Raw genomic sequence first — 14,397 nt, forward strand, 5'->3', positions numbered from 1 at the left:
TGCTGGAAAATAGTGATCATATTTTGAAAGGTCAGCTATGATAAAATGAAGAAAGTGGTTTAAAAAAAAGCATCTAAAAGGAGCAGCTGCAGAGGTTAGGACAGTGGCAGCTGGCACTTACTATACAGTGCAAGCGGTTACTGGGATAGTGCATTCCACTATCTACATGGCCTACTCTAGAGCAATGCATATAGGTTCAGCTATGCCAGCTGTACACTTCTATGTGTCACAGTGGCCACTACCACCTATGCTGTAAAAGCTAACACCCTCAGTGTTAGCACTGGGGATGCAGCCATACCTTTGGCTCAAGACATCATCCATGTGCATTGCACAGTAATGATAACCACCTGCATGGCTCAGTTCCTTCAGCCACATGCTATATGATGGTGTCAGCCGCAAGCATCCTTTTTGTTGCCATTAGCCAAGGCATTGCACAATAACATCGCCCTCAGGCATTCTGATCTACCACCTGCCACACTTATTGCACACCATGATCAACCTTGTTGTGGTTAGCTGTTCCTGTTATTTTTCTGTTACACCATGGAACTGGCCCTTTATTTGGCTCATCCATTTTCTGTGCATCTCTCACTGTTGACATCCTTTCGGCTGAGCAATAGCAACAATCTTGAAGTAGCACTGGACACTCATCATGTCCGATCGCACTAAGATAGCACCTTCAGTGCGGCGCAGAAGCAACAGTTTTGTGTTGTGCTGGGACAATGACCTTAGTGTTGCACGGCAACAACACTCTTACTACGGATTTAGAGTAGCAATCTTTTGAGCTGTGCAAAATCAGTGACCTTTGTTGTTATACTCGGGCAACAGCCCTCGTTCTGTGCAAGGGCAGCTGCCTTACTGTGACCACAGGTCTGATTCTGTGGTGCTGAGTGGGCCACCAGCATTTGAAGGTGGACTAAAGTGCCAATCTGTGTTGTTGCTTGGTGACAGTTTCCCCTGGGCTGCACAGAGGCAACGGTCTCCTGGATGGTACAGTACTTCCTTGTGCCCAAGAAAATGGGGGGATATCATCTTATCCTAGACCTGAGAGCCCTGAACAAATTTCTGGTCAAAGATAGGATCAGGATGCTTTCCCTGGGCACCCTCCTACCCATGATTTAGGTAAATGATTGGCTATGCTCTCTGGACTTAAAGGATGTTTATACTCACATTTGATACTTCCTAGTCATAGGAGGTATCTCAGATTTTGAATAGGGAAACAACACTTATCAGTATCGCGTACTGTCCTTTGACCTCACGTCAGCTACCAGAGTGTTCAAATGTCTAACGATCATAGCAGCATATTTATGTAGACTAGGAGTGTATGTGTTTCCCTATCTGGACGATGACTGATAAGAACACATCTCAGAAAGAGGCAACCGAGTCAATGTGCGTAACCATTCAGGTGTTTGAGCTACTAGGGTTTGTCATAAACTACCCCAAGTCCTACCTTCTCCCGGTCCAGCGATTGAAATTCATTGGAACCCTACTCAATACATTGCAGGCACAGTCTTTTCTCCCTCAATCAAGAGTGGAAACTTTATTGATTTTGATCTTGCAGGTCTGAAGCAGCAGGCAGGACACAGCTCGGCAAATGTTGAGATTGATTGGCCACATGACCTCAATGATGCATGTCACACACCCATTGCATGTCTCCATTTGAGAGTCTCAGGTACCTTAACTTTCCAGTGGCCTCAAGTGGCTGGGAACCTAACAGATGTCATCCAAATTCTTCCAGAGTTGACTCATTCCCTTCTCTGGTGGACAATGGGAGGACCACTCCAGAGTTCACCTTCTCAGAAGGTGCTAACAACGGATGCATCCAACCTAGGATGGGGAGCTCATGTGGATAGGTTTCACACCTAGGGAGATTGGTCAGCTCAGGAAGCAAAACTTCATATCAACCTCCTCAAGCTGAGGACCATTTGGAATGCTCTAAAGGCTTTCAGAGATCGGCTGCAGTACCAACTACACTGATTCAGACAGACAACCAGGTTGCAATGTTCTATGTGAACAAGCAGGAGGGTACAGGATCCTACCTCTTGTGTCAGAAAGCAGTGGGGATGTGGCAGTGGGCACAGGGTGGATCTTTGAGCCACACATCTTCCAGGAAAACACAACTGCCTGGTTGGACAGACTGAACAGGATTCTGCAACTGCACAAGTGGTCTTTCAATATGGGCGTAACCCGCACGATCTTCTGAGAGTGGGACACCCACTTCGTGTATCTTTTTGCCACTCGCCTAAACACAAGGTTCCTGAGTTTTGCTTCAGGCTCAAATCACATGGCAGACTAGCTTCAAATGCCTTTCTCCTGCATTGGGGAAGGCCTGTTACATGCATATCCTCCCATTCCTCTCATAGAGGAGAAAATTTTGCTGAAACTCCACAGGACCGCAGAACTGTGATCCTAATCATACCTTACTGGTCAAGGTAGATCTTGTTCCCTCTACTTCTGGAGTTATCCTCTGAAGATCTGTGGAGATTGGAGTGTTTTCCGACTCATCACGTAGAACGAGGATTTTCTTCTATATCCCAGCCTCCTATCCCTGATCCTCATGGCTTGGATGTTGAAGGCGTAGATTTGAGTCTTTGTGTCTTTCAGAGGGTGTCTCCTGCATCTTGCTGGCTTCCAGGAAAGATTCCACTAAGAGGTGCTACTCTTGGAGGAAGTTTGCTGTCTGGTGTGAGGGCGAGGCATTAGATCCCCTCACCTGCCCTACACAAAGCTTGAATACCTCCTGCACCTGTCTTTGGTTTGAAACAAACTCTGTAAGTGCAATTAGTGCTTATAATCAGCATGTGGGGGTAAGCCTGTATCTGTACAGCCTACAGTTGTTCACTATTAATGAAGCTCCCTATCAAACCACCTACTGTGTCATGGGATCTCAACGTCGTCCTCACCCAGCTGATGAAAGCTCCTTTTGGAGCCACTTGTATTTGACCTGGAAAGTTGTGTTTCTGGTAGCAATCACGTCATCTCGCAATCAGTGAGCTTCAAGCCCTAGAGCTAATCCACCTTAGTTTCTCCACGATAGAGTAGTTCTCTGCACACACCCTAGTTCCTTCCTAAGGTAATGTCAGAGTTCCATCTTAATCAGTCAGTCGTTCTGCCAATGTTTTTCCAAAACTGCATGCCTGTCCTGGTGAGAGTGTACTACATATCTTGGACTGCAAGAGAGCTTTAGCCTTCTATTTAGAGCAGACTACAAGCCCATAGGCAGTCCACCCAGCTTTTTGTTCTTTTGACCCAAACTGGATAGGGGTTGCCATTGGCAAAATGCACAATTTCCAGTTGGTTAGCAGATTGCATCACCCAGGCTGGGCTGACTCTAGAGGGGTCACATCAGGGGCTCATAATGTCAGAGCCATGGCTATGTCAGTAACCCGCTTGAGATCAGCCTCCATAGAGAAGATTTGCAAAGCCGCAACTTGTTCTTCTGTCCACACATTCACATCCCATTACTGCCTTGAGAAAGATACCTGATGTGACAGCCGAATTGTTTGGTGTCTAGAATCCAGTTCCACCTCCTAGGGCCAAGTTCTTTTCTGTTTCAGGCTACACCTCCACAAATAGTATGTAAGTAGTTTCAGGTTGATTGAATTTCAGGTCTTGATGTTTCGAGTTCCTGTTGTAGCATTGTTGTTTTTTTTTGGTGAGCCTGATAGCTAGAGATTCCCATCTGTAAGGATACGAAGGCCTGCTTATCCACGGAAAAAGCAAAGTTACCTGTAGCAGGTGTTCTCAGAGGACAGTAGGCCGAGTATTCTCACATACCCTCCCAACTCCCCTTGGAGTTGTTTTCTTTAGCTTATATACATGACTGAGGGACCTACGCTTGCGTGTTAGGCAGGAAGGCACCCATGCATGCGCGGTGGGATGCTGCTAGGAAACTACTTTTAGCTAGTCATGTCCATACCAGGCTGCTATACCAGGAATCTATAGTTGCAAAACAGTTAATGGAGTATCTTGAAGGTCACAGTATTCTTTCAAGTTCTCAGTTGGGCTTTAGAAGACTCTTCAGCTTGGAAAAGAGATGAATGAGGGGACATGATTGTGGTCTACAAATCCTGAGTGGAGTAGAATGAGTAGAAGTAAATTGATTTTTTTTACTCATTCCAAAAGTTTTTTATAATACTTTTTTTTTAAATTATTTTATTTATAACAATTTTACAAATAAAATCAAGTATTAAACTTGTTTGAAAAGTGGTATATTCCATTTCATATACAAAAGAAAAGAAAAGACCATATTTTAAATTGAAATCCCCACTCAAGTCCACAAAATGGGATTCAAGATGAAAAGAAAAAGTGGAATTATTCTAACAGGAATACATTTCTAAAGATATTTACTTGAGAAATTCACAGGCTACATATTCGGTGTTACATTTATTCATATCAAGGGGGAGATGACATTTTCAGGTTCCCTTGTTTGTCTGGACACTAAAAAAGCTGTTAGTTGAGACGGTTCAAAGAATACATATTTAAGGGATTGGTATTTTACCACACATTTACAGGGAAATCTAGAAAGAAAATTGCTCCCAGCTGTAAAACTGCTGGCTTCATCAATAGAAATTGTTTTCGCTTTTTTTGTGTCTCGCGAGAGACATCTGGAAATATCTGGACTTTTTGGCCTAAGAACACTTTATCCTTATTTCTAAAGTACAATTTCATTAGCCATGCCTTATCTGGTGGTAATGCTACAGTCACTATCAACGTTGTTGGGATGACTGGATCATTTTCTGAGGATTCAAGTATAGCAGAAATATTGAGATCTTGTTTCTGATTTTCTTGATTTAGTATTGGCAGGTAATATCCTAGAAAAAGGTGGAATCAGCTCTTCTTTTACTTCAAGTATTTCCATTAAATACTTCTTTAGCATTTCCATTGGAGATTTAGATAATTGTCTTGGGAAATTTAACAAACGAAGATTATTACTTCTAACTGAATTTTCCAATAATTCAGTTTTTTTCCGCAAGAAAGTCAAATCTTTAATCATAATCTCTTGTTGAGTTTGAAGTTTTTTAATCTCCAAAGTCTTATCATCATGCAATTTCTCTAGTTTTTCAAATTTAGTATCCAAAATATTAGTTTTTTGCTCAAGGGCCAGAAAATCCTGATTCAATTTATTTACTTGCGGAACAAGAGACTTTCCTAAGGTAATTATCAAAGTCCACAACGAATCCAGCGTTACTTCTGCTGGTTTTTTAAAGTCAAAAGTAAATTTGTGGGTATTACCTCTTTATCGTGAATTTGTTCCAAACTAGCAGCTTCTTCCACATTCAGTGGAGTAGATGTTTGTGTCCAGGATCTCAAATCAGCTCCAGCCGGATCTATTTCCTCCCGGCCCTGTAAACTCGTACCACTTCGGGAAAGCAAGTCCAGAGACGCCTCGGTTGGTGTGCTGTACCCCGCAGGTTGCGGGGGCGGTTCCCTCGAGTCGGGGCTGAGCGTCAGCTCGAGCCCAGGAGAAGCTTCCGGGCCTCCACTCGCACCGGCGCTACTCAGCGGGCTACCTTCCGACATCTGAATCGCCGAAATGTTGGAATAGTTGCTGCCTGAAGTAATGTTCGGATGTCTTGAGAGGTAAAACTTGCCGTTGCGGGGCTTTGGAGGCAGGACGGCCCCGTCTTTTCGGCATGTTTGAATAATTTTCCCTTCAGGGAGCTAGAGTGTAGCCTGCTAGCGTCTCAAGGGCGCGGCCATCTTGAATCCTCGCTGTCATGGAAATACTTTTAAAACAAATAGGAGGAAATATTTTTTCACTCAACTAATAGTTAAGCTCTGGAACTCTTTGCTGGAGGATGTGGTAAACAGTGGGTAATGTATCTGGATTTAAAAAAGGTCTGGACAAATTCCTGGAGGAAAAGTCCATTGTCTGATGTGACCCATCTGTGAGAATACTCGGAGAACACCTGCTACAGGTAAGTAGCTTCGCTTTTTGGAGTTTTCCATTAAATTTGGCAATTACTGCTTGATAACTGTAAAACCTTACTGCATTTTAGTATTTAGGGAAGGGGCCATAACATTTTAAAGTTTATAGAATTTCTATATATTTTTATTATTTTACTTTCTCTCTGTGTACTTGCCTTGACCAAGATTATGATTCCTTGAGAATGTTTAATATTAAGAGGATTTCTTATGCCTTTGTGAAAAATCTGTTGAAAACATAGACTGTCCTTTCTTGACTGCTGTTCTTATCATGCTAAGTTTCATACATCTGTAAAGCTAAAACACACAGTACTGTATTATATCAATTTAAATGTGCATGTATGTTAACTGCAGGCAAGTTGGGAGAAGCGAATTCTGAAGAGCTTGAATAGTATGTGCACAGAACAAAGTATCCCGTTAGCCCGCAAGGTATAGTACTGTAAGGCTTGTATGGAATTTGTTTTTTTTTGGACTAAAAATTTACAGTAACGTTAACGTGCTATACTAATATGACACTTATTAATAGAAGTTGATATAAACCAACAATTGTTTAATATACATGTGACTCATTGAGTGAAAAGGTAACAAAAGTGAGGTTACAAATAATGGAGATAAGGCTATAAAAGTTTGGAGGGGTAACTCATTTTGAAAGCTTTGTGTACTATAGGATCAGTTGAATGGAACTGTCAGTGGTTCCCAAACCTGTCCTGGAGGCACCCCAACCAGTCAGGTTTTTAGGATATCCTTGATGAATATTCATGAGAGAGATTTGCATGCCCTGCCTCCACTGCATGCAGTTCTCTCTCATGGATATCCATTGTGGATAACCTGACAACCTGACTGGCTGGGGTGCCTCCAGGACCAGGTTGGGAACCACTGGATATTGTAAACTTTTTTTTTTCACAAGTTTGATGCTGTTCCATGTTCTACAAGCACAACACGGGTGGAAGTGAGAAAAGTTCCAAATCACCAAGGCAAACAAGGAGTAAGAGTAGGCAAGAGTTTATTTAGCCAAAGTGAGCTGACCCAGGAGACCCTACACGGGCTGTGTTCGGCCTCAGGGTTGTGGCGGTCCAGATTAGTCAATTTTGGAGAGTTTGTGAATGGAAAGAACCATTAGAGCACTAGCGCGGTATATGCTACATTGCATGACCACATAGTTAGTGGGGTATGTTATTTCTGGGGTTAATTAATTTTTTATTTATAAACGTTACTCATTTTTTAAAACACGCAATTTGTCCATACCGGAGACTGAAATTTTGCAGGATTATGCAGTTGATATCCATCTATCTTGTGGAATAAATAAGTCACATGCCCCACTTTTGGTACCTTTTCGCTCAGTGGATCATATATTTATTTATTTAGAACATTTATATCCCACATATTCCCAACATAGCAGGCTCTATGTGGCTAACAATGTTTATAAAGAATGAACATCAAACAAAGGCAAGGGCGGAACAGAGAAGAAGAAACATCTAGGGGGGAAAACAACAGGGGACAAATGAGGGCGGTAGGAAGTTAATTAACAGCGGAATAAGTTCTGTCACATAGATAGGTCTTGAGGAGTTTCTTGAACAGGGTGTGGTCAGTAGTCTCCTTTAATGCTGATGGCAGAGCATTCCAGTAACGAGGACTCACAAAGCAAAAAGTGGAGGCAAAGAGCAGTTTGTGCCATAGGTTCCTGCAGTCAGGATAGTGGAGATTTAGGTAAGTACGGGACAGCTTCTTGGAATTTCTTGGAGGGAGGTCAATCAGCTGAACATATACACTGGAGCATCCCCGTGGGTGCATCTTGTGGGTTAGAGCACATATTTTGAATTCAATTCGCTCTTTTATCGGGAGCCAGTGGAGCTTCTCTCTTAGTGGTTTTGCTGCTTCAAACCGAGATTTACCAAATAGTAGTCTCCCCGCCGTGTTTTGCGCCATCTGGAGCTTCTTTAGGGTTTGTTCTTTGCATCCGGTGTAAATCTATTGAGAAGATTACTTGTTTACTGGGAGGAGCAATAGCTGATAGGATCTGGTCATCTTTTTGTATTCCTAGTTTGGAAGAATTAGTTCCTATTTTGAGAAAACTTCCTTCTTCCTCTTTTGCTTTAGACAACTGTCCCAACGTGTTTATAAGGAATCTGACACTTGAGTTTTAAAGATAATTGCATTTTTGTGTAGGGGATGTTTTTACTACAGGATCATTTGTTGGCGGTTCGGTAAAACCCTTCTTACACCTATACCTAAAGGTCCTAAATTGCCCTCTAATGAAAACTGTCATCCAGTAGCATCTACTCCTCTACTAACTAAATTGTTGGAATCTATAGTTGCAAAACAATTTATGGAGTGTCTTGAAGGTCACAGTATTCTTTCAAGTTCTCAGTTGGGCTTTAGAAGACTCTTCAGCTTGGAAAAGAGATGAATGAGGGGACATATGATTGTGGTCTACAAAATCCTGAGTGGAGTAGAATGAGTAGAAGTAAATTGATTTTTTACTCATTCCAAAGTACAAAGACTAGGGACTCTCGAGGAAGTTTCATGGAAATACTTTTAAAACAAATAGGAGGAAATATTTTTTCACCCAACAAATAGTTAAGCTCTGGAACTCTTTGCTGGAGGATGTGGTAACAGTGGGTAATGTATCTGTATTTAAAGAAGGTCTGGACAAATTCCTGGAGAAAAGTCCATTGTCTGATATTGAGACAGACATGGGAAGCAACTGCTTGCCCTTGGTGTGAGATAGTAATCTTTTCTGCATTTAGAGAGATCAACTCATATGCTCCACTGTCAATCAGTATACAACTGTGCACTCATTGATCGACCCCTGATGAATGCTTTTTTAAAAGCTTAAAACACGGACCGTGTAGGGTCCAAATAAAATTATTTATTGGAGCATCTTACCCTGAGTTTGGACTGATCTCTTGAAGTTGGTTTCTTTTCCACTTTTTCTTTTGTTGCTGTTGGATTTTTGTGGATATTGTGAACCCCCTTTTGGCTTTGCGGTATGGATAGTTGCCAGAATTTGGGTTTCTGCCAGGTACTTGTGACCTGGCTTGGCCACTGTTTGGAAAACAGGATGCTAGGGCTAGATGGACCATTGGTCTGACCCAGTATGGCTATTCTTATGTTCTTAAGATATTTTAGCACTGAAACTATAGTTACTTCACTATTAGCTACTTCTAGGAAAGAAATAAATATAAAGGCACAGGATCCTGATCATGCAGTGTTGGCATGTCAGCTGCATTTGACTTGGTGGATCATGAAATCCTATTAAACTTACTGGACTTCTATGATATAAATGGTGCAGTTTATGAATGGTTTAAGGATTTTTTGAAACATAGGTCGTATCAGGTTAAAATAGCTAATGCTTTTTCTTTCACTTGGACACGTGAATGAGGTATCCCACAGGGGTCTCCTATATTTTAATGTCACAATTAGCAAATCAACTTTCTATACTTAGGTTTTGAACATACAGTTACGCTGATGATGATACGATAATTATTCATTTACTCATAACCTTATCTGAAATTGCTCAACAAGTAGAGAAAGGAGTTGAAGTTTTAACTAGTTGGACCCTTTTTTAGGCTAAAATTAAATAGTATAGAGACAAAGTTTTTGGTTCTAAGAACTCCTTGCCATTTATGGAAAAGATTCTTGTGAATGGTGTTACATTTCACCTGGAGGAACAATTGAATATTTTGGGGGTTGTCTTGACAAAAACTTACTTTTGAATCACATGTGAATTTGTTGATAAAAAAAACAGTTTTTATACTTTGAGGAAATTGAGAAGAATACGGTCAAGTTTAAACTTTACTGCTTTTTTGTATTATAGCACAATCCTTAATTTTATCACACATGGATTACTGTAATGCTGTATTTGTTGGCCTAGCGGAAGGGCTGATGAAGAAACTGCAGATATTGCACAATAGGGTGGCTTGGCTCATATTTAGAACATCTAAATTTGAATCTGCTTTACCGTTGCTGGTGAATTTTCCCTGGCTTCCTATTGAGACATGTATCATATTTAAATTATATAGTACAACCTTACTTATTTTTCTCCGAGGACAAGCAGGCTGCTTGTTCTCACTAATGGGTGACGTCCACGGCAGCCCCTCCAATCAGAACTTCACTAACAAAGGCCTTTGCTAGCTCTCCGCGCGCCCAGGCGCACCGCGCATGCGCGGCCGTCTTCCCGCCCGAACCGGCTCGTGTTCATCAGTCTTCTTTTGTCCGCGCTCAGGACGGTCCTGTGTTTGCCGCTGTTTCGTGCCCCTCAAGTTGACCCTCGCGCGTCTTTGCGATTTCGCTTAAAAAAAAAAAAAAAACAGAGACCTTGGTCTTGTCCCTTTGATGTTGCGTCCAGGGCCGCTGCTCAAGGTTGTGGTGATGCGCAGACCTCTCATGGCTGTGTGCCTCCGACCTGGAGAATAGGATCCAGCAGCGGATTGCGGACTCCCCTTGCCGAGCGGACAACATTTTTGGAGGAAAGTCGAACAGGTGGTAGAACAGCTCCACCAGCGGGATACCGCTTTCGACAAGTTCTCCCGCCGGCAGCCTTCAGCATCTACCTCCTCAGGTACACGTTTTATGGGGGAAGGAGGGCTGTTCCCTACTCTTCTGGTAAGCGTAGGTACAATCCTCCTTCTCGACAGCCTGCGGCCCAGGCTAAGCCCCAGCGCGCTCGCTCTCGTCAGCAGCGTGCGCCTCAGCAAGGCCCCTTGGCTCCCCAGCAAAAGCAGGGGACGAGCTTTTGACTGGCTCCAGCAGAGCATAGCCGACATCAACATGTCCGTGCCGGGCGATTTGCCGGTCGGGGGGAGGTTGAAAGTTTTTCACCAAAGGTGGCCTCTTATAACCTCCGACTGGTGGGTTCTTCAAATAGTCCGGCAAGGATATACCCTCAATTTGGCCTCAAAGCCTCCCAATTGCCCACCAGGAACTCAGTCCTACAGCTTCCAACACAAGCAGGTACTTGCAGAGGAACTCTACGCCCTTCTCAGCGCCAATGCGGTCGAGCCCGTGCCATCCGGCAAGAAGGGCTGGGATTCTATTCCAGGTACTTCCTTGTGGACAAGAAAACAGGGGGGATGCGTCCCATCCTAGACCTAAGGGCCCTGAACAAATATCTGGTCAAGGAAAAGTTCAGGATGCTTTCCCTAGGCACCCTTCTTCCCATGATTCAGGAAAATGATTGGCTATGCTCTCTGGACTTGAAGGACGCCTACACACACATCCCGATATTGCCAGCTCACAGGCAGTACCTGCGATTTCAGCTGGGCACACGTCACTTCCAGTACTGTGTGCTACCCTTTGGGCTCGCCTCTGCGCCCAGGGTGTTCACGAAGTGCCTGGCTGTAGTAGCAGCAGCGCTTCGCAGGCTGGGAGTGCATGTGTTCCCTTATCTCGACGATTGGCTGGTGAAGAACACATCCGAGGCAGGAGCTCTACAGTCCATGCAGATGACTATTCGACTCCTGGAGCTACTGGGGTTTGTGATAAATTACCCAAAGTCCCATCTTCTCCCAGTACAGAGACTCGAATTCATAGGAGCTCTGCTGGATTCTCGGACGGCTCGTGCCTATCTTCTGGAGACAAGGGCCAACAATCTGTTGTCCCTCGTCTCCCGGGTACGAGCATCTCAGCAGATCACAGCTCGGCAGATGTTGAGATTGCTTGGCCACATGGCTTCCAAAGTTCATGTGACTCCCATGGCTCGTCTTCACATGCGATCTGCTCAATGGAACCCTAGCTTCCCAGTGGTTTCAAGCTGCTGGGGATCTAGAAGACCGTGATTCACCTGTCCACGAGTTTTCTCAAATCCCTGTATTGGTGGACGATTTGGTCCAATTTGACTCTCGGACGCCCTTTCCAAATTCCTCAGCACAAAAAGGGCTGACTACGGATGCGTCTCTCCTGGGGTGGGAGCTCATGTCGATGGGCTTTCACACCCAGGGAAGCTGGTCCCTCCAGGAACGCGATCTGCAGATCAATCTCCTGGAGTTACGAGCGGTCTGGAATGCTCTGAAGGCTTTCAGAGATCGGCTGTCCCCACCAAATTATCCAAATTCAGACAGACAACCAGGTTACCATGTATTACATCAACAAGCAGGGGGGCACCGGATCTCGCCCCCTGTGTCAGGAGGCCGTCAGCATGTGGCTGTGGGCTCGCCGTCATGGCATGTTGCTCCAAGCCACATATCGGCAGGCGTAAACAACAGTCTAGCCAACTGGTTGAGCAGGATTATGCAACCTCACGAGGGGTCGCTCAACTCCAGAGTAGTGCGCCAGATCTTCCAGGTGTGGGGCACCCCCTTGGTAGATCTCTTTGCATCTCGAGCCAACCACAGGGTCCTCAGTTCTGTTCCAGACTTCAGGCCCAAGGCAGACTGGCATCGGATGCCTTCCTCCTGGATTGGGGGGATGGCCTGCTGTATGCTTATCCTCCCATACCTCTGGTGGGGAAGACTTTGTTGAAACTCAAGCAAGACCGAGGCACCATGATTCTGATTGCTCCTTTTTGGCCGCGTCAGATCTGGTTCCCTCTTCTTCTGGAGTTGTCCTCCGAAGAACCGTGGAGATTGGAGTGTTTTCCGACCCTCATCACCCAGAACGAAGGGGCGCTTCTGCATCCCAACCTCCAGTCTCTGGCTCTCACGGCCTGGATGTTGAGAGTGTAGACTTTGCCTCTTTGGGTCTGTCGGAGGGTGTCTCCCGAGTCTTGCTTGCTTCCAGAAAAGATTCCACTAAGAGGAGTTACTTCTTTTTATGGAGGAGGTTTGCCGTCTTGTGTGACAGCAAGGCCTTAGATCCTCGCTCCTGTCCTACACAGACCCTGCTTGAATACCTTCTGCACTTGTCTGAGTCTGGTCTCAAGACCAGGTCTGTAAGGGTTCACCTTAGCGCAATCAGTGCATACCATTACCGTGTGGAAGGTAAGCTGATCTCAGGACAGCCTTTAGTTGTTCGCTTCATGAGAGGTTTGCTTTTGTCAAAGCCCCCCGTCAAACCTCCTACAGTGTCATGGGATCTCAATGTCGTTCTCACCCAGCTGATTGAAGCTCCTTTTGAGCCACTGAACTCCTGCCATCTGAAGTACTTGACCTGGAAGGTCATTTTCTTGGTGGCAGTTACTTCAGCTCGTAGAGTCAGTGAGCTTCAGGCCCTGGTAGCCAGGCCCCTTACACCAAATTTCATCATAACAGAGTAGTCCTCCGCACTCACCCTAAGTTCTTGCCGAAGGTAGTGTCGGAGTTCCATCTGAACCAGTCAGTTGTCTTGCCAACATTCTTTCCCCGTCCTCATTCCTGCCCTGCTGAACGTCAGCTGCACACATTGGACTGCAAAAGAGCATTGGCCTTGTATCTGGAGCGGACACAGCCCAACAGACAGTCCGCCCAATTGTTTGTTTCTTTTGATCCCAACAGGAGGGGAGTGGCTGTGGGGAAACGCACCATTTCTAATTGGCTAGCAGATTGCATTTCCTTCACTTACGCCCAGGCTGGGCTGGCTTTTGAGGGTCATGTCACGGCTCATAATGTTAGAGCCATGGCAGCGTCAGTGGCCCACTTGAAGTCAGCCACTATTGAAGAGATTTGCAAAGCTGCGACGTGGTCATCTGTCCATACATTTACATCGCATTACTGCCTGCAGCAGGATACCCGACGCGACAGTCGGTTCGGGCAGTCAGTGCTTCAGAATCTGTTCGGGGTTTAGAATCCAACTCCACCCCCCTAGGCCCAATTTTTATTCTGTTCCAGGCTACACTCTCAGTTAGTTGGATAGTTGTTAGGTCAATCTCAGTTATGTCCCTCGCCGTTGCGAGGCCCAATTGACCATGTTTGTTGTTTTGAGTGAGCCTGGGGGCTAGGGATACCCCATCAGTGAGAACAAGCAGCCTGCTTGTCCTCGGAGAAAGCGAATGCTACATACCTGTAGAAGGTATTCTCCGAGGACAGCAGGCTGATTGTTCTCACAAACCCGCCCGCCTCCCCTATGGAGTTGTGTCTTCCCTTGTCTTTGTCTTGCTACATATGGGACTGACAAACACGAGCCGGTTCGGGCGGGAAGACGGCCGCGCATGCGCAGTGTGCATGGGCGCGCAAGAGCTAGCAAAGGCCTTTGCTAGTGAAGTTCTGATTGGAGGGGCTGCCGTGGACGTCACCCATCAGTGAGAACAATCAGCCTGCTGTCCTTGGAGAATACCTTCTACAGGTATGTAGCATTCGCTTTATATGGGCCTGCTCCAGAATATCTGATTGAACTTGTGAATCTTACTCATAGAAATGAAGTTCTTTTGGATAGACTTCCACTGTTACTGAAATATCCTAGTCCTAAATATGTAACTTATAAATCGGTATTTAAAGGACTATTTCCTTTGCAGTCTGCTAAATGGTGGAATGTTTTACTGTTAAATGTGAGATCATTAGGTTGTTATAAATTCTTTAGGAAAGCCTTAAAAACCTACCTTTTCCATCTTTTCAATAGGAA

General features: G+C 44.8%; 1 protein-coding gene across 2 annotated transcripts in view; it reads left to right on the top strand.

The window, feature by feature from the left end:
• TBC1D19 (TBC1 domain family member 19) overlaps window positions 1-14,397 on the top strand; it is a 321,596-nt gene that overhangs the window by 97,727 nt on the left and 209,472 nt on the right. For both annotated transcript variants that reach the window (XM_030192613.1, XM_030192614.1), the window contains exon 5: window positions 6,280-6,354. In XM_030192613.1, the coding sequence (XP_030048473.1) occupies window positions 6,280-6,354 (75 nt within the window). The remainder of the gene's footprint in view (window positions 1-6,279; window positions 6,355-14,397) is intronic.

Source organism: Microcaecilia unicolor, chromosome 2 (genome assembly GCF_901765095.1).
Source record: "Microcaecilia unicolor chromosome 2, aMicUni1.1, whole genome shotgun sequence".
Classification (NCBI taxonomy): Eukaryota; Metazoa; Chordata; class Amphibia; order Gymnophiona; family Siphonopidae; genus Microcaecilia; species Microcaecilia unicolor.